The 26,618-nt window shown below is 43.4% G+C and overlaps 1 protein-coding gene across 1 annotated transcript in view; it reads right to left on the reverse strand.

The window, feature by feature from the left end:
- Nucleotides 1-2,975: 2,975 nt before the first annotated feature.
- Nucleotides 2,976-26,618, reverse strand: part of PUM3 (pumilio RNA binding family member 3) — a 93,914-nt gene continuing 70,271 nt past the window's right edge. The window contains exons 14-18 of the mRNA XM_040417119.1: nt 16,320-16,462; nt 14,125-14,347; nt 10,504-10,591; nt 7,025-7,115; nt 2,976-3,209 (exon numbers count right to left, since the gene is read on the reverse strand). Of these exons, the coding sequence (XP_040273053.1) occupies nt 3,077-3,209; nt 7,025-7,115; nt 10,504-10,591; nt 14,125-14,347; nt 16,320-16,462 (678 nt within the window). The 3' untranslated portion in view covers nt 2,976-3,076. The remainder of the gene's footprint in view (nt 3,210-7,024; nt 7,116-10,503; nt 10,592-14,124; nt 14,348-16,319; nt 16,463-26,618) is intronic.

Raw genomic sequence — 26,618 nt, forward strand, 5'->3', positions numbered from 1 at the left:
TATTTTAGGGTACAGATGATTTTTGGTTGCTCTATATTACACTTTTTGTGAGTCAAGGTAACAAAAAAAATAGCTGTTTTGGCACTGTTTTTATTATTTTGTTATTTACAACGTTCATCTGACAAGTTAGATCATGAGCTATTTTTTATAGAGCAGGTTGTTACGGACGCGACAGTACCAAATATTGTTTGTTTCAGTTTTACATAATAAAGCATTTTTGAAAAAGATGATTTTTTTTGTCCATATATATATCTGAATGCCATAGTTTTTTTTTATTTTTTGGGTGACTGTCTTATGTAAGGGCTAATTTTTTTCAGTATGAGATAACGGTTTCTTTGGTACTATTTTTGGGTGCGTATGACTTTTTGATGGCTTGCTATTACACTTTTTGTGATGCAAGATGACAAAATGGCTTTTTGACACCGCTTTTATTTATTATTTTTTTGGGCGATTCTCTTCTTATGTAGGGTATGATTTTTGCGGGATGAGAGGACTGTTTGAGTGGTACAATTTTATTGGGGTGCATATGACTTTTTGATCACTTGCTATTACACTTTTTGTGATGTAAGGGGACCAAAAAATGGCTTTTTTGGTGTTCATCTGAGGGGTTAGGTCATGTGGTATTTTTATAGAGCAGGTTGTTACGGACGCAGCAATACCTAATATGTATACTTTTTTTTTACATTTAACACAATAAAAGCATTTTTGAAACAAAAATAAATAAATCATGTTTTAGTGTCTCCATAGTCTGAGAGCCATAGTTTTTTTTATTTTTTGGGCGATTGTCCTATGTAGGGGCTCATTTTTTGCGGGATGAGGTGACGGTTAGACTAGTACTATTTTTGGGGGCATACGCCGCCGAGCGTCCTTCCCTCACTGCGCCTGCATCAAACACTGAATGGCGCGAGATTTGCACTGCAGACACGGCCGGCGGGAGGAGAGCAGTGCTGCCCTGGCCCTGTCAATCAAGAGAAGAAGGACGCGAAAAGAGGTGGGCAAACGGAGCCTCTAGGAGCAGGTTCAATGCCCCCCTGCTCCTAGAGGCTAATTAGCATATTATAAAAGTTTGTTTTTCTCAATAAAGCCTTTAGGCAGCGAGATGGCACTAATATAGTTATGTTCAGCTGACATTACCACATCGCTAATGTCAGCCAGCTTAATACCCATTTTTCAGGTGACAGAAACCCTTTAAAATGTAAGTGCTGCGGTGAGGCAAAATTAGTTTGGTGAATAACTTTGGGCTTTGATTCTACAACTTTAGGCCTCATGCACATAACGTATTTTCATTCTGTGTCATTTCTGTTTTTTTTTTTGCAGACTGTATACGGAACAATTCATTTTAATGGGTCCGCAAAAAAAAAAGGAAGGTACTCCTTGTGCATTCCATATTTCCGTTCTGCAAAAAAAATAGAACCTGTCCTATTGTACGCATTACAGACAAGGATAGGACTGTTGTATTAGGGGCCAGCTGTTCCGTTCCGCAAAATAACGAATGCACACAGATGTCATCCGTATTTTTTGCAGATTGCAAAATACATACGGTCGTGTGCATGAAGCCTTAAATACATTTTAAAACAGGAATCCGAAGTTGTAGAATGTAAGCCCGATGTTATACACTGAAGTCTCGCACGATTTTGGACTTAAACGGGTTGTCCGGGTTCAGAGCTGAAGCCGGACATATCCCCTTCTTTACCCAGCCTGTCTGAGATGAGCGGAATCTCCCGCCTAGCAGAGACCCGGTATGTCACAGGATCTGCAGAAAAAGGGATTCAGCGCAGGGCAAAGGAGAGCATCGGAGCATGAAATGTTCTCAGAGGGGCTGCCTGGGTGATGAAGTGGATATGTCCGGTTCAGCTCTGAACCTGGACAACCCCTTTAACGAATTTTGCCCCACCACAGCACATACATTTTAATGCTGTACAGAGACCGGTCTGCGTACAGCATTAAACAACGTTTAGGAACAAATCAACTTCGGATCTTGGATCTGAAGCTTGATTTGCTCACCCCTATTACAAACTAATCTCACGGCCCAGTATGCATGTATCCTAAACAGAGAGAGGGGAATAAGCCAGTGTCAAACACCTCCGTCACCAACTCTTTTCATGGCCCGTGTGCATTTGTCCTAAACAGAGAGAGGAATTAGCCACTGTCAGACAAATCTTTTACTAACTAATCTCATTTGAGAACAAAAACATTAGGCAAGTTGAAATCCAACACGCTTGTCCTTTATACCAGCCCCACCTGATGTGCCATGGTGGGAGAGTCAGGGCACTCTCGCATAGTGCGGACCAGAGGTGGCACTACTAGGAAATTAAAACATTTGCTGCTTGGTTCCTCCACAGATTACAGCTGATCGCTGGGCATCCTGACAGCAGAACTCTTCTTCTCAGATCCTTTTAATAAGGGCTCATTCACACAAACAAATTTTCTTTCCGCTTCCGTTCCGGGTTTTTTTGCGGACAGTATGCGGAACCAATCACTTCAATGGGTCAGCAAAAACAGCGGAAGGTACTCTGTGTGCGTTCCGTTTCCGTACCGCAAAAAAGTAGTGCATGTCCTATTATTGTCCGCAAATCACAGTCCGAGGCCCCATTTAAGTCAATGGGTCCGCAAAAAATATGGAGCACATTCGTATGTCATCCGTATTTTGCGGATCCATACTGTAGAAATGCTATGCCCAGCCCATATTGCTCATGTGTTTGGTGATTAATAAGTTACTGTTTCCAATCCCTAAAAAATGAATCGCATACGGAAACCATATAGATATGTTTTGTGGAATAACGGAACGGAAGAGGACTTAAATCAGAGAAAAAAACCTCTCAGATACAGAACAACGGATCTGTGAAAAATGGACCGCAAAACAACGGTCGAGTGCATGAGCCCTAAGAAGGGATTGTCGTGACAATCCTTTAATAAGACTATAGCAATAAATATATACTGTAGATGCTAATAAAATAAAAGGCTAAAAAACAACAACTGTGTAAAGGAGTTTTATTTATAAATATAAAACCTTCTTACAAGTCTTTCCTGAGCCTACAGATGACACGCCGGCCATGATTCCTCAAAAGAGTCAAAACTAGGAAGAATGTAAATGTTCTAGTAAAGCTTCGATTGCTTTATTGTTTTTGGTGTCTTTTGGTTTGGTCACAATGCCCTTGAGTCCATTTTTTACTTGAGTGGCAATTTCTTCATCCGAACTTTGTAAAAGGCTGAAAACAAAAAAATTATTTCACAAAAATGTTGCAATGTCAAGATAAATACCATTACAATGTGAAAGTGCTGTAAGTCTTTATTGGTTTTCCTGCTAACAGCTTTTAACTTGTTCTTCCCCCTGCACATTCTGGATGCCGCAAATGATCCCTTTTAATTTACAAAACAAAGAGCAGCAAGGCTAACCACTGTGCAATAATAAAAAACATTAAAATATTTAAAGCCTGTAATCTCAAGCAAATAATGACTCGGCACCATAATGCGCTCTAGAACACTGCTCCTTTGAATTACTGTAACCAGGTAAACAATGAGCCAAGGCCAACGGGAGCAGAGTTAATGATATTGCCTAGAGTAAGAGGGGTAGGCGATTACAACGAGCGAATCACTGAACAAAGGGTATAATGCCCACGCTGAGATGTGCTTCATTACAAGTCACATTGCGAGCTAGATCTATTCCTCCTAGGGGTCAATCGTCTTGCAAAACTCAGCCAGCCATTGTTAATGAGGATTAGAGAGAGGTGAAGAGTGCAGGGTCTAAAAGGGGATGGAATTACCTGCAGCGTGGTTTGTACCCTTCCCCAAGACAAATATGAATAGATGGAAATGTGGAGCGAAGTCAACAGTCACAATGGCATTTTTATTTTCTGAAACTCTTCTACTTGTCAGAATTACACTCGACAAATATTCATTTGCACAACTGCAGCTGCAGTGTTTTTTAAAAGTATACATGGAAAATGTCAACCCACTATTGTAGGCTTTCCTAGATGTGCCTGTGGGGCCTTTTATTCCTTGTCCTTAAGGCTGGGTTCACACCTGAGCGTTTTACAGCGCGTTCCTACGCACTGTAAAACGCTCAACAGGCAAGAACCAATGATTCCCTATGGGAATGGTTCTCACCTGAGCGTTTTACAGCGCGTACGAACGCACTGCAAAACGCCCTGTACCCAAGAAGTACAGGAGCTTCTTTGGGGCGTAGTGTCGAGCGTTCCCGTACATAGACTTCCGGGAACGCGCGACAATGGGCGTTAGCTTGCACAGGAGCCACGTATGTGAGACGCCAGTAGAATCGCGCATACAGAGCGCTCCATCCAGTACGCTCAGGTCTGAACCCAGCGTAAAGAGATGTTTATCTCGGAGATAACGGAGGCTGAGATTTGGCAATAGTGTTGTGCAGTCTGTGAAATGCTGTACTCCTCCTACCTATTACTCCACCATAACTCATTTAAATTCAATTCTCTTTTCCAGTTATCCACCATGTCTAAGATATTTTCAATTTAAACCTATAATTTTTTAGCCATTTCTAGTGGTTTTATTTTATGTCTACACATTAACCTTTCAGGCCCGGAGTTTTTTTTTTTTTTTTTTTTGCGTTTTTGTTTTGCACTCCCTGCCTCCCCAGAGCTATAACTTTTTTACTTGTCTGTTCACATAGCCACATGAGGTCTTGTTTTTTGCGGGACAAGTTGTACTTTCCAACGCCACCATTTAATATTGCACATGATGTAGTGGGAAGCGGGAAAAAACTTCCAAATGGGGTGAAATTGCAAAAAAAAAAAAAAAGCAATTCCACCACAGTTTTACGTTTTTTTTTTTTAATTTACGACGTTCGATAAAACTGGACAGTTACTTTTATTTTACTGGTCAGTACGAATCCGTCGTTTTGAATTTTCATTAAAAAATTAAAAAGTGGGGGGGAAAAAAAAAAAAATCTGTTTTATTTTTTTTGTCGCCATATTTTGACCCCTATAACTTTTTTGTAATTATGTGTACGGAACTGTATGGGGGCTCATTTTTTGTGGGGCGATCTGAACTTTTCATTGATACCATTCTGGAGTCTGTATGACTTTTTTTAAAATCATCTTTGTAGAAAATTAAGCGACCAAAAACGGTGAATCGGCCATTTGGACGCTTTTTTTCGTTTTGCTGTTTGCCGTATAGGGAATATATTTTTATACTATGGGCGTTTTCACACATTGCCACACCCACGATGTGTATTTTTTTGCTTTATTTTTTTGTTCTTTTATTTTGGGAAAAGGGGGGCGATTTGAATTTTTTTAAATTTTTTTTATTTTATGCTGCATACACGCTCAGGCTCCTCCGATCGCCACACGGAGGGAGCCGGATCACAACCGAAAGCGAAAGCTTTCGGTTTTCAGCGCTCAGATGCCGTGGTCAGGATTGACCACGGCATCTGAGGGGTTAAATGTCCGCGATCGGCATTACTGTCGGTTGCGGACATTAGCAGAGGGTCTCTTCTATAAAAAGCAGGCGGCCACCTGCGGCTTTGGCAACCGCAGCGGGCGCCATCTTTAAACACACGCCCGATGACATACATGTAGGTCATCGGGCATGAAGGGGTCAAACGTAACCTATTGCGAAAGATGTCCCACTTGGTGTTTGTCTTTTGTTGTATTACAACCTGGAGTTTAAATGTATTTTGGGGGGTTTGTACTATTTGATTTATACAGCACACCTACTTTAAAGGCAGAAAATATTTTTTATTGCGAAACAAACAATAAGGACAAAAAAATAAGTATTTAGCCCCTAAAAGTCAATACTGTGTGAAGCCACCTTTTGCTGAAATTACAGATGCAAGTCTCTTGGGGTAGGTCTCTGCAAGCTTAGCACGTCTAGACACTGGTATTATTGTCCATTTTTCCAGGCTAAAGTGCTCCAGTTCCTTTTAGGCCTCATGCACACGACCGTTGTGTGCATCCGCGGCCTTTGTTCCGTTTTCCGTTTTTTTTTTCCGCGGACCCTTTGACTTTCAATGGGTCCGCGGAAAAATCGGAAAATGCACCGTTTGGCTTCCGCGCCCGTGATCCATTTTTCCAGTCCGTGAAAAAAATAGGACCCGTCCTATTTTTTTCACGGACAACGGTTCACGGACCCATTCAAGTCAATGGGTCCGTGAAAAATCACGGATGCACACAAGATCCGTGTCCGTGATCCGTGTCCGTTTTTCCTATCATTTTCAATGGAAACTTGACTTAGTTTTTTTTTTCACTTTTCATGTCTGTGGATCCTCCAAAAATCAAGGAAGACCCACGGAAGAAAAAACGATCACGGAACAACGGAAATCCGTTTTGCGGACCGCAAAAAAAACCGGTCGTGTGCATGAGGCCTAAGTTTGATGGGATGAGTTGGTGTACAGTAGTCACAGATTCTTAATTGGATTGGGTTTTGACTAGGCCATTTCAAAACATTTTAATGTTTTCCATAAAACCACTCCAGTGTAGCTTTAGCAATATATTTTGGCTCATTGTCCTGCTGGAAGGTGGACCCCCGTCCTGGTCTGAAATCTCTGGCCGACTGAACAGGTTTTCCCCTCAAGAATTGCCCTCCACTGCCATCCATCTTTCCTTAAATCCTAACTAGTTTTTTAATCCTTGCCCTTGTCAATGAAAAGTTTTCCCACAGCATCATGCAATCACCACCATGCTTTACTGTGAGTATGGTGTTCTTCGGGGGATAGGAAGTGTGTGTCAGGCATAGGGGGAGATTTATCAACACTGGTGTAAAAGGAAAACTGGGTTAGTTGCCCACAGCAACCAACCAGATTCCACAATAGTTTTGATAAACCTCCCCGATAGGGTTTCCAATGATATCCAAAAAGTTCACTTTTAGTCTCATCTGAACCTTCTTCCATACGTTGAAGAGTCGGCCATATGCTGTTTAGCAAACTCTAATCGTGTTTTATTACATTTTTCTTTAAGCAATTACTTTTTTCACACCACACATCCATAAAGCCCCTTGCCGAATGCCATTTCCATAATATGAAAAGGTTTATATAAAAGACTAGTCGGACTCTTACCAGCAAAGGACTATGGCTCCTCTGTTCACTTGGGCCCAGCTGCTGAGATTCTTGATGCCCACGTGTTCTAGTAACGTTCCAGCAAAAGAGCCTATTAAGAATTGCATAAAAGATATGATTGTATTGAGTGAAATGTGTATATGCATTTTGAGATCAATACACACAAGCCATCTACGGTCATTTTAAATTGTATGATCATTACTGAATATTATCCTAATAAAATATAATACACAACACACACACACCTAAGAAAAAAACTGCAACCTTAACCCCTTCCCAACCACCCACCGTAAAACAGCAGATTTTGGGTCTTTAAACATGGCGGCACCTCAGGAGCTGAGTGCGCATCACATGCTGTTTTACACAGTAGACACTGGGAGGCATTTTATTTTATTTTTTTAAATATTTAAGAACAAAAAAAACCGAAATCTGCCATCGCTGTATTCGTACTGACCCGGAGAATGAAGGTAACAGGTCATCGTTATAAGCGGAATGGAAGGAAAACTGGGTAGGATTATTCAAAAATATTACAGGCATAAATCCTGAAGTACCCTGGGAGAGGGGGAAGCTACATACAATGTTTTTAGAGGTTATTGCTCTCACTGTGTGCTTTTTATAGGTGCAGCAGTGTGTATGATCATCGTCTTGGCTGCACTTTGATGTAATTTGGAAGATCTTGGTTTAGGAATATTGAGAAACACTGCTCTATGGTGAAACACCAACTATAACCATCAGAGGACCCAAGGCATGGAACGAAAAATATTTCCTACAAGTTTAAATTTAAATTTAAAAGTCACAGTCAGTGAAAAAGAAGTGACGCTCTTTTCCTGGCTTCCAATATCGGACGTTGTTGGGGGCTCACTCTGCTTGGTAGAATTATTTTGTGAGCACTGTTACTATTGGAAGCCGTCTGCTTGGCACAATGGAAGCATTATTAGGATAGGTTCACACAGAGTTTTTGGAGTTTTAAAGGCAGAGTTTCTCAGCCAAAGCCAGAAGTGGATCCAGCAAGCAGGAGAAGTACAAGTCCTTCCTTTGGATTTCCAATTCCTTTCAAATCCACTTCTGAGTTTGGCTGAAAATCTGCAGGAAAATATAACTCAAAATCATCTCCAAAAAACCGTGACAACCTACCCGCACTATTGTATGGCACTTTCCTTGGTACTATTATTTTGTGGGCACTATTACTGTAAATCAGGTGTGGGGAACCTTTTTGCTGCCGATGGCAATTTGGATATTTGTAACATCATTCACGGGCTGTACAAAATTCTCAACTAAATAAATTTGACTTCTATATTTGGTCAAACATACAACTGGACACGTATCATGGTTGTAAAACGTTGCTGGGTTTTTTTCCTTTCACATCAATAAAAGAATTAAAAAAAACAAAAAAAAAAAAAACATACAACTGACTTAGGGGTTACAGAAATTGTGCGTCAATTAAAAAAAATCTAGAGTGCTGTATTTTTGCAGCACAAAATGCACTGTATATATTACATATAGTAGAGGTGCCATTTTGACCAAACATAGCAGTCTAATTTTTAAGTTCAGAATGTTATTTATTTAGTTCTTTATTTGGTATTAATGGCAGCCAAGCAAAACCCGGGGGGGTCCAGAGAGGGGTTCACCCAGCTTACACTCTGCCACTGTCCCTGCCTCTTCCTTCGCAACTGTCCCTGCCTTTGTCCCTTTCTCAGTCTCAGATCTGCCCCCCACCTCCATCAGTCTCCTATCAGACCCCCAGTCTGCATCAGCCTCAGATCAGCCCCCCATCAGACCCCCAGCCTCAGATCAGACCCCCATCAGAACCCCCAGCCTCAGATCAGATCCCCATCAGAACCCCCAGCCTCAAGTTAGACTCCCATCAGACCTCCTAGCCTAGCATCAGACCCCCATAGCCTCGGATCAGACCCTTTCCAGCCTCAGATGAGCCCTCATCAGACTCCTCAGCCTTAGATCAGACCCTCCCCAGCCTTAGATTACACTCCCATCAGACCCTCCCCAGCCTCAGATTAGATCCCTATCAGACCCTCTCCACCTGCCATTAGCCTCAGATCTGCCCCTAACAGACCCCCCAGCATCCAATCAGATGACTAAAATAAATAAACTTACGGTACCTCTCCAGCTCCGGATGGCACTGTGCCACTTGGCAGATTCACTTACCCTCCCTGGACTTCTTCCAGCCCGCTCTGTGTCCTGACAGCGCACAGCGTCAGGTCATAGTGCGCATCTATGTGCACTATGTCCTGACACTGTACATGTCAGGACACAGAGCGGGGCTGGAAGAAGACCAGGGAAGGTGAGGACAGCCAGTACAGTGCTGTTCTCACCTCCCTTGCGCTAATGACTGCTTCCATAATAGAAGCGGTCATTAGCATTTTCACTATATGCTCTGGCGGGGGGCCAGGGGCTATGTAAATTGATCCCTTGGGCTGTATGTGCAGGCCAGAGGTTCCCCACCCATGTGCAAATGGTACTATTTGCTTACCACGGATATTTTTGGGGGAACTATTTTAAGGTAACAGTATCTGTGTGGCACTATTATTTTTGGGGTAACTAGTTCTGCAGTACTGTGCTTAGAGGCACAGAGTATCAAGAATAGGCACAGCATTGGGGCAGGAGGATGGCAGTGATAAAGGTAGGGAGGGGGTCACAGGATTTAGAGTTTGTGTGAAGAAATTAGAGATATGCTGGAAAGTGAGGAGAAAAAGTTGAAACAGCATCTACAATACCTATGTTAAAGGGGTTGTCCAGTTTCCAATATTGATGATAGGTCATGAAAATCAGATTGGCGTGGGTCCGATCCCCGGCACCCCCGCCAATCAGTTGTATAAAGTGAACGCAGCGCTCTTATGAGTGCTGCATTCTCTTAACTGTTAACCTGCTTGCTGTCGGCGGCGAGCAGTGTAGTTACAGCTCCTCCCATTCAAGTGAATTCAATTGAATGGGACTGAGCCGCGTCCAGGTCACATGATCGATGAATGTGACGTCACGATCCTAGGAAGTGCTGCTCCTCCTCAAACAGATGATCATCGGCGGTGCCAAGGGTTGGACCACGGCCAATTTGACATTGATGACTTATAGGTCAAGAAAACTGGCATAAAAGGTCCGTGAAATCTACACCAGCTTCTGCTATCCATAGTCTGTCAGGCAGATCCTTCTAGCAGGATCTCTTGAGAAATGGCACATCATAGAGTCATAAGAAAAGTTACTGTATATGAAATGCAAGTCGTTACTAAGACATGTCAGGATTGGTGAAGGTCCTCTTTAACTAAATTGGTTGTATCTTACTCCAGAAGGATTTTCACGAAGACTGGAGTGTGAAATGTCAGTCTTTAGTAAAGGAGCTCCTCTATATCCAAAACAACTAAAACATACCAACACGATACAGTACCATCGAGGTATGAATAAGTCTGTTGGACTAAAGTAGCCCTGTAATACTTGTTAAATTCTATAAAGGTCATTATGTATCATCTTACCTTCTTTACCCTGTTCTTTCAAGTCTTTATCTTGCTTCAGCAACCATTTCAGCACAAGGTGACCAGCAGGGTGCTCGGCAATGTGAAGCTTTAAAGAACCACAAAGAAGATCACTCTCAATCCCAAGTGGAATACGCACTGTGCCCACATCAAAAACTATGGTACATGCAAACAATTCGTCTTTGAGGCACTAACAAATGTCACGTAGTAAGGGTTTTATAGCAAGCTCCAGTGTTTTCAACATTGACTTGTACGCCAATGACAATAGGAAATACCAAAACGGAATATACTGCATACAATAAGCAATGCTGCATTACATTACAAACAGTGGACAGACTGAAATGTCAATCTACAGGTGAGGTCTACTCTGTTTCTTGTTGGATTGTCTATTTGCAATGTATTTGATTTGAGTAACTAACAAGGCATTTATTACACCAGACTAGGGCTGGGCAAAATAATAAAAATTCGCAATTATTTTCAAGAATGATTATTGATTTTTCTTAATTTTTTTCTGCCCATAACTTTTTCGTCGAGGTTATCTTAGGAGAGAGCTGTTTTCTGAATTGTAATTCTTTGTGACACCATTCTGAGGTACATATAACTTATCAATTAGAGAGAATGTGCCATAAGAAAATGACCAATTGTTTAAATCACGTTTTTATGTTCAACATTTTTATTTTATTTTTTTACATTTTTCTATGTATTAAAAAAATTGGATATAATCCTGCCATTTTTACAGTGGTCTCTAGGTCTAAAAATAGGTAATTATTTCCTGTTCTGTACAGGTAGCTTTTCAGTAGCCGTTCTCATCATCACCACAGGCAGAATTACAATGACAAGTAACACCTCTGTATAGATAACACAGGATCCACCACTCACAGTAGGTGAAGTCACAGCTGATCAGCTCCCTCCTGACCTCTGCACAGATCACAGAGCATGCCTAGAAAACGCTACCATGTAAGTCAATGTCAACATCAGCTCCTGTCCATTGTGTCATCCATCAAATTAATTTGATTAATCGCCAAGCATAACTAGAGCCAGATATGTGGTTGTACTGGCACCGGCTGCAGGGGACTTCAGGATTATCATGATCTAAAGGGAACCTGTCACCGGGATTTTGTGTATAGAGCCGAGGACATGGGTTGCTAGATGGCCGCTAGCACATCCGCAATACTAAGTCCCCATAGCTCTGTGTGCTTTTATTGTGTATAAAAACCGCATTTGATACATATGCAAATTAACCTGAGATGAGTCCTGTACGTGAGATGAGTCCAGCGTGAAGGAGCCCAGCACCGCCCCGCATCCTCCGAATCTCCTCCTTGCTCTCAGACGTCAGAAAGCCAGAGCGCCGTAATATTGCGATGCGCGAGCTAGCGTATGCGCTGTTCCTTCCCTGAAGGCTGATGCCAGCACAGGGAAGAAACACTATGAGGACACTGCGTATGCGCTAGCTCGCGCATCGCGAGATTACGGCGCTCTGGATGTCTGACGTCGGGGAGCAAGGAGGAGATTCTGAGGATGCGGGGCAGTGCTGCACTACTTCACGCTGGACTCATCTCACGTACAGGACACATCTCAGGGTAATTTGCATGTGGATCAAATAGTTTTTTTTCCACAATAAAAGCACACAGAGCTATGGGGACTGGGTATTGCGGATGTGCTAGCGGCCATATAGCAACCCATGTCCTCAGCTCTATACACAAAATCCCGGTGACAGGTTCCCTTTAAGTGTTTTGTCAACTTGGGCTGAGTTCCCATCTGTGTTGGTTTTTCCGTTATTCTGTTCAACAGAAAAATTTATTGGTTTAAGGGACTGAATGATGGATAGAAACAACTTCCATTTCTTTCAGTTATTCACTGACAAAAATGATAAAAGCAGCACGAACAAAAAAAAAAAAAAAGAAAAGTTCCATTCCATCATATATCCGTTATTTTTGGTGAAACGAACACAGGACTTTTTGTTCTGCCAAAAACAGTGGAAACCTAACAAAACGGACACTAAATGAGCATGACTAATGCTTAAAAGCAACCATTTAAATACACTGCTCAAAAAAATAAAGGGAACACAAAAATAACACATCCTAGATCTGAGTTAATTAAATATTCTTCTGAAATACTTTGTTTTTTACATAATTGAATGTGCTGACAACAAAATCGCACAAAAAAAAAAAAAATGGAAATCAAATTTTTCAACCCATGGAGGTCTGGATTTGGAGTCACACTCAAAATTAAAGTGGAAAAACACACTACAGGCTGATCCAACTTTGATGTAATGTCCTTAAAACAAGTCAAAATGAGGCTCAGTAGTGTGTGTGGCCTCCACGTGCCTGTATGACCTCCCTACAACGCCTGTGCATGCTCCTGATGAGGTGGCGGACGGTCTCCTGAGGGATCTCCTCCCAGACCTGGACTAAAGCATCTGCCAACTCCTGGACAGTCTGTGGTGCAACGTGACGTTGGTGGATAGAGCGAGACATGAGGTCCCAGATGTGCTCAATTGGATTCAGGTCTGGGGAACGGGCGGGCAAGTCCATAGCATCAATGCCTTCGTCTTGCAGGAACTGCTGACACACTTCAGCCACATGAGGTCTAGCATTGTCTTGCATTAGGAGGAACCCAGGGCCAACCGCACCAGCATATGGTCTCACAAGGGGTCTGAGGATCTCATCATGGAGTCTGTTTCTGACCGTTTGAGCAGACAAATGCACATTTGTGGCCTGCTGGAGGTCATTTTGCAGGGCTCTGGCAGTGCTCCTCCTGTTCCTCCTTGCACAAAGGCGGAGGTAGCGGTCCTGCTGCTGGGTTGTTGCCCTCCTACGGCCTCTTCCACGTCTCCTGATGTACTGGCCTGTCTCCTGGTAGCGCCTCCATGCTCTGGACACTACGCTGACAGACACAGCAAACCTTCTTGCCACAGCTCGCATTGATGTGCCATCCTGGATAAGCTGCACTACCTGAGCCACTTGTGTGGGTTGTAGACTCCGTCTCATGCTACCACTAGAGTGAAAGCACCGCCAGCATTCAAAAGTGACCAAAACATCAGCCAGGTAGCATAGGAACTGAGAAGTGGTCTGTGGTCACCACCTGCAGAACCACTCCTTTATTGGGGGTGTCTTGCTAATTGCCTATAATTTCCACCTGTTGTCTATCCCATTTGCACAACAGCATGTGAAATTGATTGTCACTCAGTGTTGCTTCCTAAGTGGACAGTTTGATTTCACAGAAGTGTGATTGACTTGGAGTTACATTGTGTTGTTTAAGTGTTCCCTTTATTTTTTTGAGCAGTGTACATTTGGATTAAAATAGACAATTTTTTTTTTTTTTTTTTTCATTTTCCTGTTCCTCAGTTTGAGCTTAAACAGAACTTTTAAAAGTTTAGTAAACTATAACCACAAAGAAAGATTACAAGATCACCTCTGTGCTGAGTAGTACAGTTTAATATGGAATATATATCACGATTTTACTAAATGCAGTATTGTATATTTTCCATGTAGTAAGAAAAACATTTCTGTAAGTAAGAACTATGGTATATTAGAGAGGAGATGAAATCTAATAAAAAGGTTTAGTATAGTACAATATAAAAACGCTACAGATGCAGGGTAATAAAAAAAACTTAAATACCTCTCCATCTTTGCCACCTGGTACAAAAGCTTCAGCTGCTATACTAGCGATTGCAGACATGACAGGCTGCGAGTCCCCCAGTGCATAGAGAAGAGTATTTGTCACCACGACACACATAGCATTCTGTAACACCAAGTCCTGGATGTTCTCCTCAAGATATTTTAGCAATGGGCCAGATACAGCTTCCAGCAGCTCACGGTGTCGCACTGAAGAATCCTTTTTGCTGTAAGGAGAGGAAGACAAAATTAACAAGGTCAAACTGTTAGTGTGGAGAGAGAGGGAGAGAGAGAGGGGGAGAGAGAGGGAGGGAGAGAGAGCGAGAGAGAGAGAGAGAGAGAGCGAGCGAGAGAGAGAGCGCGAGAGAGAGCGAGAGAGCGAGAGAGGGCGAGAGAGCGAGAGAGGGAGAAAGGGAGAAAGGGAGAGAGAGCGAGAGAGGGAGAGAGAGAGAGAGAGAGAGAGAGCGAGAGAGGGAGAAAGGGAGAGAGGGAGAGAGGGAGAGAGGGAGAGAGAGAGAGAGGGAGAGAGAGAGGAGGGGGGGAGGGAGAGAGGGAGAGAGACCGCATGCACATGGCCATTGTGTGGCCGTTCCGTGCATTGGGGACCGCAAGGCAACATCCGTGCAGCGGGCTGGAACCATTCAACTTGAATGGGTCCGTGGTCTGTCCCACCGCAAAAAAATATGACATGTCATTTATTTGCGGTGCGGAACAACGGAAAGTAACACCATAGAAGCACTCCGTAGTGCTTCCGGTGTTCCGTATCTCCGGAAACGGCGGACCCATTAGAAAGAAAGAAAGAAAGAAAGAAAGAAAAAGAGATAGATATCGATAGATATAAAAGGCTGACACAAGAGTCCGTATCGTGGTCCAACTTCATTGGAGTGAATAAGGCTGAGCTACAATAACACATACACAACCTGTGTACAGGTGTGGTATGGTTTTTAGAAGAAAGCAGTCATGTTTTTCTAATCCTGGACATCCCCTTTAAAGGGAGCTTGTCCTCAGGAAATTCACAGATAAACTAGACACAATACCTTGCAGTGATAGCTCAGCTAAATGCAATGATACCCTTAAAGTAGTGGAATTTGTGTTTGCCACAGAAGTGAAAACAGTCCTGGCAGTGAAAGGGTTAAGAGCTCGACAGAATCATCGACTTTTGTAAACACAGATTTCACTAATGTCATCCTCTCACATGGATGATCTATGGTATACAAGAAGATCATTTTCATTGGAATTCCACATTAAAAGGGGTTCTCCGGGATTCAAGAAAATAAAAATACTTAAATATTACTTTATTTTAAATATATTCCCAATTACCTTTCATAATGGAGTTCATGGGGAGACATTAAGTACAGAGTGGACGGACAGGACAGACTGTGGTAATGGAGACTGCATACAAGTGCTGCTGCTCATTACCACATCCCCAGCTCTTCTCTGTACTTCATGTCTCCTCATGTACTCCATTCCTACAGATATTCATCTGAAGCTCAGTTGTATTCATGATCATAATCCCTGACAAGCAGAGCAGAAGATAAGGAGTAAGGAGGATGAGGCAGCTCTTTAGCTCAGTGTTGTGAAGTAACTTATTTCCCCCTAATGATCTAATGATAGACAAAATGAGCCATTATAACAATTGAAAGCTATTTGGGAACATATTCATAATAAAAGGTAATATGTAAGTATTTTAATTTTCTTAATTCCTGGAGAACCCCTTTAAGTACCTAGGTCAAGATGCTGTTCTGAGCAGCCCAAAGCAAAAGAGATACATGCAACTAAATTGGAGCAAAAACATAAAAAATAGACTACAGATATTGATGATCCTCAGGATCAATGATTAATACTAGATAGGTGGGTCTTTAACACCAAGCATCCCCACAGATCAGCTGTTTCGAGCTGCCGCAGCGCTGACAGTGTGTGGATGGAAGCAGAAGGCTCCGCACCGTCAGCATACTTCACTTGAATGGGAGCCAAGCGGCAGTACCCAACACGGCCACTACAGTGTACAGCACTGTCTGCCTCCAGCTATGTACACAGTATCGTTCCTGATGCCAAGGCAACCAAAATAGCTGACTGGTGGGTGTCCTGGGTGTCAAAGCCTCACCAGTCTGATATTGATGACCCAATCTGGAGGACAGGTCATCAATATCTGTAGCCCGGAGAACCCCTTTAATCTGAACATATATACACCATGCTTACCTGTGGGCGTTTCCATCTCCTTGTTTGAGCACTTCAATAATCTCAGGTAGGAAATGTGCAGAATTGCGTCCACCAAGCAAATACAGCAGAACCTTCCGCCCATATTTATCCTGCATTAAATTGGGCAATGCACTAATAATTTCCTGTGTAAAGAAAGTACAGGAAATACATTTATATGTGTGGGCCCATGCTATACTTGAGAGCACAGTACATGCATCTTTTACCAAACCAGGAGAGCAAATCAATAATTCCAATTTATTACTTCAACGCTATGATTAAATATAAATCTGGCTGGTGTAGATGCTCCTGCATTTTTCATGGATCAATGTCTCTCCTGTGGTGAAATGGAGCAGATGCTTCATTGTAATAAACACACAGCAGCAGAAATTAAAACGCAAACAGCACTTTGGGAACAGTGAACTATTTATTCAAGGGTTATTGTTTGGCGGTATGAAATATTAAATGTGACAACGCAAGTTTCATCTTCCAAGTAGGTTATTTCTTATCCTTTGTTTTATTTAACTTTAAAGAGAACCCGTGGCATCTAAGCAGCATCTTATAGAGAAGGAGCTGAGCAGATTGATATATAATTTTATGGGAAAAGATTCAGTAAAACTTGTATTTCATTCATTTATAGTCCTGATCATTCTGGACTTTAAAGTCAAGTTGGTCCCATTGGTGATTGAGAGCTATCTGTGTATTCCCAATCATAGAGGGAGGGCTGTCAATCGCTACCAGGACCTCAAAGCCCAGAATCAGTGCTCAAGACTAAAAAATAAAATAAACAGGAGCCATTGGCTCCTAAACTGAAAAATTTGCCAAATTGAAAATATATATATAATTTTAATAAAAACATTTAAAAAAAAGACTTTGAGAAGATGACACAGTAGTGAGCCAGCACTACATATAGGAGAATACAGTACCACATACCTCTTACATCCAGTGACATCTACTGTCATGTAGACCTTCTCTTTCCTCTTCTCCATTTGACCCAGACCTCCATGACAAATTCTTTCAGCCGCATCTCATCTCTACAGAGTTTGTTACAGACACGGTAGATTTTTCTATTTTTCCATCAACCCCCCCATCCTGGTGTCCCAACAATGTCATCCTGCTGCCATTCCCAATACTGTGCCCGTGGTGCTCCCCAATGCCCCAGGTACTATACTGCTGAAAAAATAGTGAACCCACTAGAAATAATGTCCCTATAGTGTCTACAGCAATTATAAAGGCCACCTATAGTGCCCCAGTAATAATAAAACCTTAGATTAATCCCCCCCACACACTGCCCTCACATAGTAATTTCCCCCCACACTGCCTGCACAGTAGTAACTTCCCCCCCTCACTGCTCTCACATAGTAATTTTCTCCCACACTGCCCCCATATAGTAATTTCCCCTCACATAGTAATTACTCCCCCACAGTACAAATATGCTCCACAGTAGTAATTTCCCCCCATACTGTCCCCCCAGTGGCCCCCTTACGGCCAGTAATGTCCCCCCATTGGCCCCCTTACGGCCAGTAATGTCCGCCCAGTACTCCCCTTACGGCCAATAATGTCCCCCTAGTGCCCCCTTTCTGACCAGTAATGTTGGCACTATAAAATCTTATACTCACCTGTGTCCTTTCGCTGACACTCACTAGCTGCTGGTACGGCCCGGGATGGTGCGACGCAGATGCGCACACCTCACTGCTGTGCGTCCCGGCACAGGCGGGCGTGATGATGTCATCACGCCCGCCTGCGCTGGGATTTCATTACCAAATAGACCTCAGGCCTGTAGCGTAGGTGATCGGCGGCGGGGCAAGGAATTATTGGCTCCCATGCCCCACCGCAATATTCAGCTACAGCGCGGCAGCCCTGTCGCAAATGGCAACAAGGCTAAGAAGTCTTGTCGCCATCTGGAGCGCTGCAGAATGAGCATAAATTTAAATGTGTAAATTACAAGTTATGCTGAATATTTTCCTACAAAATTATATATCAATCTGCTCAGCCCCTCCTGCTCTATACATGCTGCTTGCAGAGTACACTAAATTTTCATGATGACAGGTTCCCTTTAAAGGGTTTTCCCATCCGTAGACATTTATTGCATATCCCTTATATGGGCTCCATAACGGGTGTCCTGCTGGCTACAACATCCATGTGATGAATGGACAGGTGACCACTTTCTCCATTCTCTATAGCAATATTCCTCAACTCCAGGGCCCACCTACCAGTCATGATTTGAGAATATCCCACATAATGAATACCTGTGGTAAGTCCTGATGCACTGACAAATTATATCACCTGCTCAATACTAAAGAAATCCTGGAAACCTGACCGGTAGGTGGGTCCTGCGGACTGGAGTTGAGGAACCCTGCTCTATAGGACTCATGGAAAGATCAGCACCATAAATAATCAAATAAGAGTGACATGCCGAGGCACATATTTGTGGAAAAGTTGATCTGTCAGGTTAGATTCTTTTCAGTTTATATAAAGCAGTTCATGCAAAACAACAGATGTGCAACCCATAATTAGGCCACCGATGATCACAGATATTGGTCATCAATTTATTTGACCTTATAGCGCAGTCATCCAAAGAGACAACCTTCACAGACCAACCGCAAAGCTAAATCATTTAAAAAACAGCCATCTGAAATACCTAATGTTTGACGTTCTACATCGCACTGTGTATCAGACTCCTAAGGCTACATTCACACAACAGTTAAAGAAAAACGTCTCTTTGATAACCATTTTTGTAACAGCAGTCGCACGGCCGTTCTTAGAACAAGATGAATTCAAGGGGCTATTCACATAGCCGTTTTTTAATGGCCAGTGAATAGCGGCCATCAAAATAGGACGTGTCTTATTTTTGCCCGTTTTTAACCGCCAGTCAGAACTCATTGAATTCAATGGGACTGTTTGTAAACGCCCGTTAGACAAGAGTGCACCCGTTTAAAGGCCATTAAAAACGGTTACACTTGTGGAAAATTGTCTTTTAGGGGTTAAAATAATGCTCTCTTCAAATTCTGCATGATCACTGGGGGTGCATTGTGACGTCATCACGCTGGAAGTGCAGGTCCTTCAGCATCAAGGGAAGAGTGACTGCCCTCTGTGCATGCAAGTGGATGTGAATATATATATTTTTTAAATCAGCATTAAAAAAAACTGCACATTATTACTGCTTTGGGCCACTCTGGGGGACGTTATGTATATCGCAGAGGTTGGGATTTAAATAAAAAAATTAAAATCCATTTTTAATGGCTGTTTTTAACGGCTGTTAAAAATGGATGCAAAAATGGTTGAAAAATGGCCATTAAAAAACTGACTGTGTCGTGTGAATATAGCCTAAAAGCCTACAGTGCACATAAGTCTAATTGAAGGTTTGCATCACTGTCCCCTTGCATGTAATTATAGCTAAGCCAGATCATCCTATTACCTAGGTCTTATGCAAATATCACTACCAATAAGAGTATGAATGGATATGCAAACTGTACGTGTGACTAGTGATGAGCGAATCAAAGTCTCAAAATGTATTGACTTTGATCCGAATTTCAGGAGAAATTCGATTCGCTGCAAAGCCAAATTTTCTCGCGCTTTGTGATAACGAATTTTCCCTGAAATGGTGGGGGGGCTGGAAAGAACAAAAAACATTCAGCTTATCCATTTGCTCGTGAAAATACGGCACAAAATCTTGCATGTGGTGACCTATGATGTCACCACGCCGGGCAGCATGATGATGTCATCACATCACCGATTTCACGTAGTGTCTTTAATCAAAAATGGCCACTATGTATAAACCTCAGGGCCATATTCCCTTTATGTGATTAGACTACAAAAGCAGGAAAACCTTTATTCCTTCTTCTGGTATGCAAAAATACTAAGGCTAGGTTCTGCACACATTACTATTCTTCTTTTACGTCATAATAAACAGAAACATGAAAATGACAGCAAAGACTGATCAAGACACCAACAGCGCCCAACAAATCCCAACGTAATGGGTTCAGTAAGTTTATGCCACACTATTCCTCCAGTAAATATAATGGAACCTGTGACCAAAGCTCCTAACTCAACCTCCAGTGCAGATAGGCATCTAGTCTAAACCAAAAGCTTTTCTTGTAACACAAGCAACATGCCATCTCTAGATGGTGTTCACAAAACCACCTGCCGCCACGCTAACACCGAAAGGCATCTAGGCTGCAAAAAAGTGTCACACATCTGGTATCGCCGTACTCCGGAGAAGTTGGGCAATGTGTTTTGGGGTGTCATTTTACATATACCCATGCTGGGTGAGATAAATATCTTGGTCAAATGCCAACTTTGTATAAAAAAATGGGAAAAGTCTTTTGCCGAGATATTTCTCTCACCCAGCATGGGTATATGTAAAATGACACCCCAAAACACATTGCCCTACTTCTCCTGAGTACGGCGATACCAGATGTGTGACACTTTTTTGCAGCCTAGGTGGGCAAAGGGGCCCACATTCCAAAGAGCACCTTTAGGATTTCACAGGTCATTTTTTACACATTTTGATTTCAAACTACTTCCCACACATTAGGGCCCCTAAATTGCCAGGGCAGTATAACTACCCCACAAGTGACCCCATTTTGGAAAGAAGACACCCCAAGGTATTCCGTGAGGGGCATGGCGAGTTCATGGAAGTTTTTATTTTTTGTCACAAGTTAGTGGAATATGAGACTTTGTAAGGAAAAAAAAAAAAAATCATAATTTTCCGCTAACTTGTGACAAAAAATAAAAAGTTCTATGAACTCACTATGCCCATCAGCGAATACCTTAGGTTGTCTACTTTCCGAAATGGGGTCATTTGTGGGGTTTTTCTACTGTCTGGGCATTGTAGAACCTCAGGAAACATGACAGGTGCTCAGAAAGTCAGCGCTGCTTCAAAAAGCGGAAATTCACATTTTTGTACCATAGTTTGTAAACGCTATAGCTTTTACCAAAACCATTTTTTTTTTACCCAAACTTTTTTTTTTATCAAAGACATGTAGAACAATAAATTTAGAGAAAAATTTATATATGGATGTCGTTTTTTTAAAAAAAATTTACAACTGAAAGTGAAAAATGTCTTTTTTTTGCAAAAAAAACAAAAAAAAACCAAAACAATAAATTTAGATTAATAACAAAAAAAGTAAAAATGTCAGCAGCAATGAAATACCACCAAATGAAAGCTCTATTAGTGAGAAGAAAAGGAGGTAAAATTCATTTGGGTGGTAAGTTGCATGACCGAGCAATAAAACGCTAAAGTTGTGGAGTGCCGATTTGTAAAAAAGGGCCTGGTCACTAGGGGGGTATAAACCTGTGGTCCTTAAGTGGTTAATGCTCCAGCACAGCTTCTAAATATGCTTCATCTTCTGCCCTAATTAGTTTTAGAAATTAGCTCTGAAAAGGAAAGTACAAACTGCTAAGAGAGAACACTCATATGACTGAGGAGCCGCTTTTAACGAAAGTGCACTTAAAGGGAACCTTTCATCAACTTTATGCTGTGGGCACCATAAAGTAGTGACAGAAATGCTGATTTCAGCGATGTGTCACTCATGAGCTAAAAGTCAGTGGTTGCCGAGAGCCAGCATCATAATTATTGCAGCACAGGCCTCGAAAAGAGTCAAATCTACCTGAGAAGAGTCCTGGTTATTCCTAATCTCCTGCTCTCTCACCCATCTGCTGATGACTGGCAGTTCTCTCCTAGATAGAAAGGGAGAAAACTAGGTAGAAGACTGTCGGTCATCAGCAGGTGGGCAGGAGAGCAGGAATTCATGAATAACCAGGACTCTTCTCAGGTGGCCGGGACTCTTTTCCAGGCCCAGTCTGCAATGTTTGTGATGTTGGTTCTCGGCAACCACTTATTTTTAACTGTTAAATGACAGACCGCTGAAATCAACTCACCCGTCTCTACTTTATACTGCCGTTAGTATGGGCAGAACAAAGTTGATGACAGGTTCCCTTTAATTAGATTCTCCAATTTCAATCAATCAGGTTTGTTTAACCCAGGACTACAAGTGGTTCTCCCTCCTGCCTCCCTCTTTATACACCAATATCTCTTTTTACCTCTGCTCTACATATCTCCCCTCTCTGCTCTACATATCCCCCCCCTCTCTGCTCTACACATCCCCCCCTCTCTCTGCTCTACACATCCCCCCCTCTCTCTGCTCTACACATCCCCCCCCTCTCTCTGCTCTACACATCCCCCCCCCTCTCTCTGCTCTACACATCCCCCCCCTCTCTCTCTGCTCTACACATCCCCCCCTCTCTCTCTGCTCTACACATCCCCCCCTCTCTGCTCTACACACCCCCCCTCTCTCTGCTCTACACATCCACCCCCCTCTCTCTGCTCTACACATCCCCCCCCTCTCTCTGCTCTACACATCCCCCCCCTCTCTCTCTATGCTCTAAATATCTCTCTCTCTCTCTCTCTCTCTCTATGCTCTAAATATCTCTCTCTCTCTATGCTCTAAATATCTCTCTCTTGTTATGGACTATTGATACAAAATGGATACTTGCTTGTTGAGGACTATGTTTAGCTAAGATGGCGGCCAGGCATTCAGCCAACACCTATAAACTAGAATCTTATTTTGTGTTTTATCATGTGTTTCTTTGTGGTTTCCGTTCAGCTCAAGCAAGCAGTTACAAAGAATAAGAAGTAACGGTATCTCCCACGAGCAAGGGGGGAGGGTGGAGGAATTTCTTCTTCTGGCCGTCAAGGTTACAGAGAAGCATAGAGTGTTTGTAGCCAATAGAAAAGATATACTTTATCTTTCACCCCCCCCTCCCTGTCGTAAAACTTATGTATTGTGTGTTTTACGAAATAAACTAGAGATCCTGTTTAACTCCTTGCTGTGAGTTGTCTCAGTCTGATCTCTCCGTGCACGTACATTAATTAATTAATTTGGAGCAGTACATCAACCGAACTGGCAGCTTGGCCAGAACCAGAACAATTTTGGCGCCCAACGTGGGGCTCGAGGATTGGACCCTCTGTTCCCGCATCCCCGGAGACCAGACGAGGAGAGGCGCACTAACGGACACCGGGATCGCAACCCGTGATATGAGGTGAGAAAATTGAGTCATCTTGCCTATAAAGTGTCTCCTGGTGTAGCCTCTTGGTGTTCGTCTGAGGGAGGGGTGCGGAAGCAGTCTGGGACGTCCTCGAGGGCATGAAAGTAAGAACCCCATATGTTTTTTAAAGTCTTGATGTACTGTGTTGTGCCTATAAGTTGTGAAGACCCTGTTGACAAGTATCACTGACTGAGACACGGAGTTCTCCTGTGTGCCTGTATCGGAGTTCAGCCCGGCGTCTGACTCAAATCTCCATAAAGGGGACGATCACAGATGGGTGGAGAGCGGTTCGGGGTAGCCCAGAGTGTGCTGCCGGGACTCAAAGGTCTTCACGTCCAGTGATTACTTTATACAGAGGTCTTTAGGCGGCTCCAGTAGGTGCGAGAGACGATTAGACAGTACGCAAGGGTTCTTCCTTGATGTATTGTGGTTTATTGTTTTTAATGTGCGACCCTTTGTAACGGAAACACAGACTGATAGAAACCCAAAGGTCTCCTAAAGTGCCTGTGTCAATCGGTCACCCTGGTGTTGTGACCGAGAGGCGACAGAAGGGAGGAGACCGGCCAGTGTCTACCCAGAGTGTGTGGGACATTAGGCTCAACGTGTTATATCGGGTTTCTGTGTTGTCCAGAACAAGGTGAAGGTTCCAGAAGATGGGAAATGAGGAAAGTGTCCCGAAGGGTTACTGTTCTCCTGAACAGTACGTGGCGGACAGGAGAGGCAAACGTTTTATAAAAGGATTAACTAAGTTGGAGAAGAGTTATAGTGTCTGTAAAGGAGGCATCCTTTGTAGTGCCACCTGGCAAGTGTTGTTAAACGAGAAGAGGGGGAAGTTAGAGGATGATAAATTGACAGACATGGTCCGTGTGTGGTTGGACTGTAGTAAAGAATTTGAACAGACGGGGGGGGGGGACTAAATTTTGATGAGAAAAGACAGAGATATTTCTGTAAACCTGGTGTTGCATTGATACATGACTTGCCAACACCCTATAATGGCGCCGGGAAGAAAGCAGGTGGGTGGACCTGCAAAACATGTGGTCAACAGAATCCCTCCTCCCGAAATACGTGCCTTGCCTGTGGGGCTCCCCACCCACAAAACCACACCTTGGTAACTACTCCCCGGCACGTCCCATCACTTCCCGTGTTAGCTACAGCGCCATCTTGTCCCCAGCCAACGCCCATGAACGGACCTTTAATATCATTCGGTCCGGACCCCCCCGTCACTCCTATGTCACCCTTGCCCCTTCCTACTACCTTGTACCCCATGGTTAACCCAGACGGTACATTCATGCTACCACACTCACCTGCCACCCTTACTCCTATAATGGTAGGGGGGCAACCTGATGAAGCAGAACAGGGGGATGCAGACGGTGCTGCAGAATCCACAATGGGCATACAAAATGCACCGGGTAATATGCAGACTCCTTCGCGGGGTACCCCGACAGACTACGGTGATCCGCCAACTTTATCCCTGGCACCACAGTGGACTGTGCCCATGGTCGTGCGCCCATCACGACGTTCACAAGATCAAATACTGCAGGGTCAGATTACAGAGTTACAAAAGAACTTACAGAAAATTGAGCAGGGAAACCTTGAGACACTGAAAGAAGCCCTAGCACTTAACCGGCCACAGGGACCACCAAAATATGTGTCTTTCACCCCACAACAGTTATTCACCATAGTGAATTTACTGCCTGACCCTGAGACCCATCCCATGCCCTTTTTCAGGAAACTGTCCCAAGTGCATCAAACCTATGGGTGCACATGGTCGGACCTGCAAAGTATAGTGGAAAACAAGGACAGCAGGTGAATACTCCACACTGATAATGGATCAAATCCACATCCCTGAACTTAAAAGGTGCTAACTTTGACCCCCGGGATCATGAGTCTGGAGAATTCTTTATAGAACAACTGCAGAAATGGGCGAAAGCAAGATTAGCAGATCATTCCACCACATTGCAGGACAGCTACGGGGGATCAGTTGACCCCCACCTTTTTTCTTTTCACAGAAATGTTAGGTTCTTCTGTGTTAGTTTAAGATCCTCTTTCTGATAAGAAACTGTCTTGCTTCCTGGTCTTTGTGGTTTTCACTCAAATTATGTGACACCCACGGCTGCTGGATGTCTGACAATAAAATTCTGCACTGATTCATATGAGCAAGGGGATTCGCTGCAAACCATTTTGCACCTCATCCCCGATACTCTCTGGGCCAGAGGACCCCAGGATATCGGATGCCTCAATGTCCCACCAGTCACTGTGACCCTGAAGGATCCCAAGGTTCTGCCATACAAAGCGCAAGATCCGCTTTCTATCTCACAACAGGATGCTATTACCCTCCAGGTGCAGGCCCTCCTGCAGAATGGGGCAATCAAGATCACTACTTCTCCCTGTAACTCACCCCTTTACCCAGTTCGGAAGAAAAGGGAGAAGGGACAGCCTCCAACGTACTGCATGGTGCAGGACCTCCGAGCTGTCAATGAGGCTACTGTTCTTGAGACACCTATTGTCCCCAATCCGCACACACTCCTTGCTGGCATTCTACCCACTGCCACTACTTTCACTGTCATTGATCTGGCCAATGCATTCTTTTCTGTTCCCTTACATGAGAAATGTCAGTTTCTTTTTGCTTTCACACATGCAGGCAAACAGTACACCTGGACTGTTATGCCTCAAGGGGCTCAAAACAGCCCTTCCTGCTTCAGCAAGGCTATGTCCTCTGTTCTGCAACCCTGGCAAGCAGATCACCTGGATGTGGAACTCCTCCAGTATGTGGATGACCTTCTCCTCTGTGCGGTCTCTCCCCAAATCTGCATGACAAAATCTGTCTCACTTCTCCAGTTTTTAGCCTCTGCTGGATGTCGAGTCTCACAAGCCAAACTACAACTGTGTCTCCCCAAAGTTGTCTTCCTAGGTCATTGCATCTCTCAAGGTCACAAGCACCTAACTGAGGCGAGGAAGAAGGCTCTGACATCCAACTCCCGGACACTCCTCATCAGCTGCAAACCTTTCTGGGACTCATCTCCTACTGCAGGCCTTGGATATCTGATGCTTCTGTCCTCATGCAGCCCTTATATGACTGTATACCTCGCAATGCTGCTACTCCTTTCCAGATGACAATGGAGGCCGGAGAAGCTTTTCAGTCATTGAAGGCCGCCATTGCATCTGCCCCTGCTCTTGGCATCCCCAACTACAACCTTCCTTTCCGGCTGTATGTCATGGAACGCCAAGGTCATGCCACTGGAGTCCTCACTC

Source organism: Bufo bufo, chromosome 2 (genome assembly GCF_905171765.1).
Source record: "Bufo bufo chromosome 2, aBufBuf1.1, whole genome shotgun sequence".
Classification (NCBI taxonomy): Eukaryota; Metazoa; Chordata; class Amphibia; order Anura; family Bufonidae; genus Bufo; species Bufo bufo.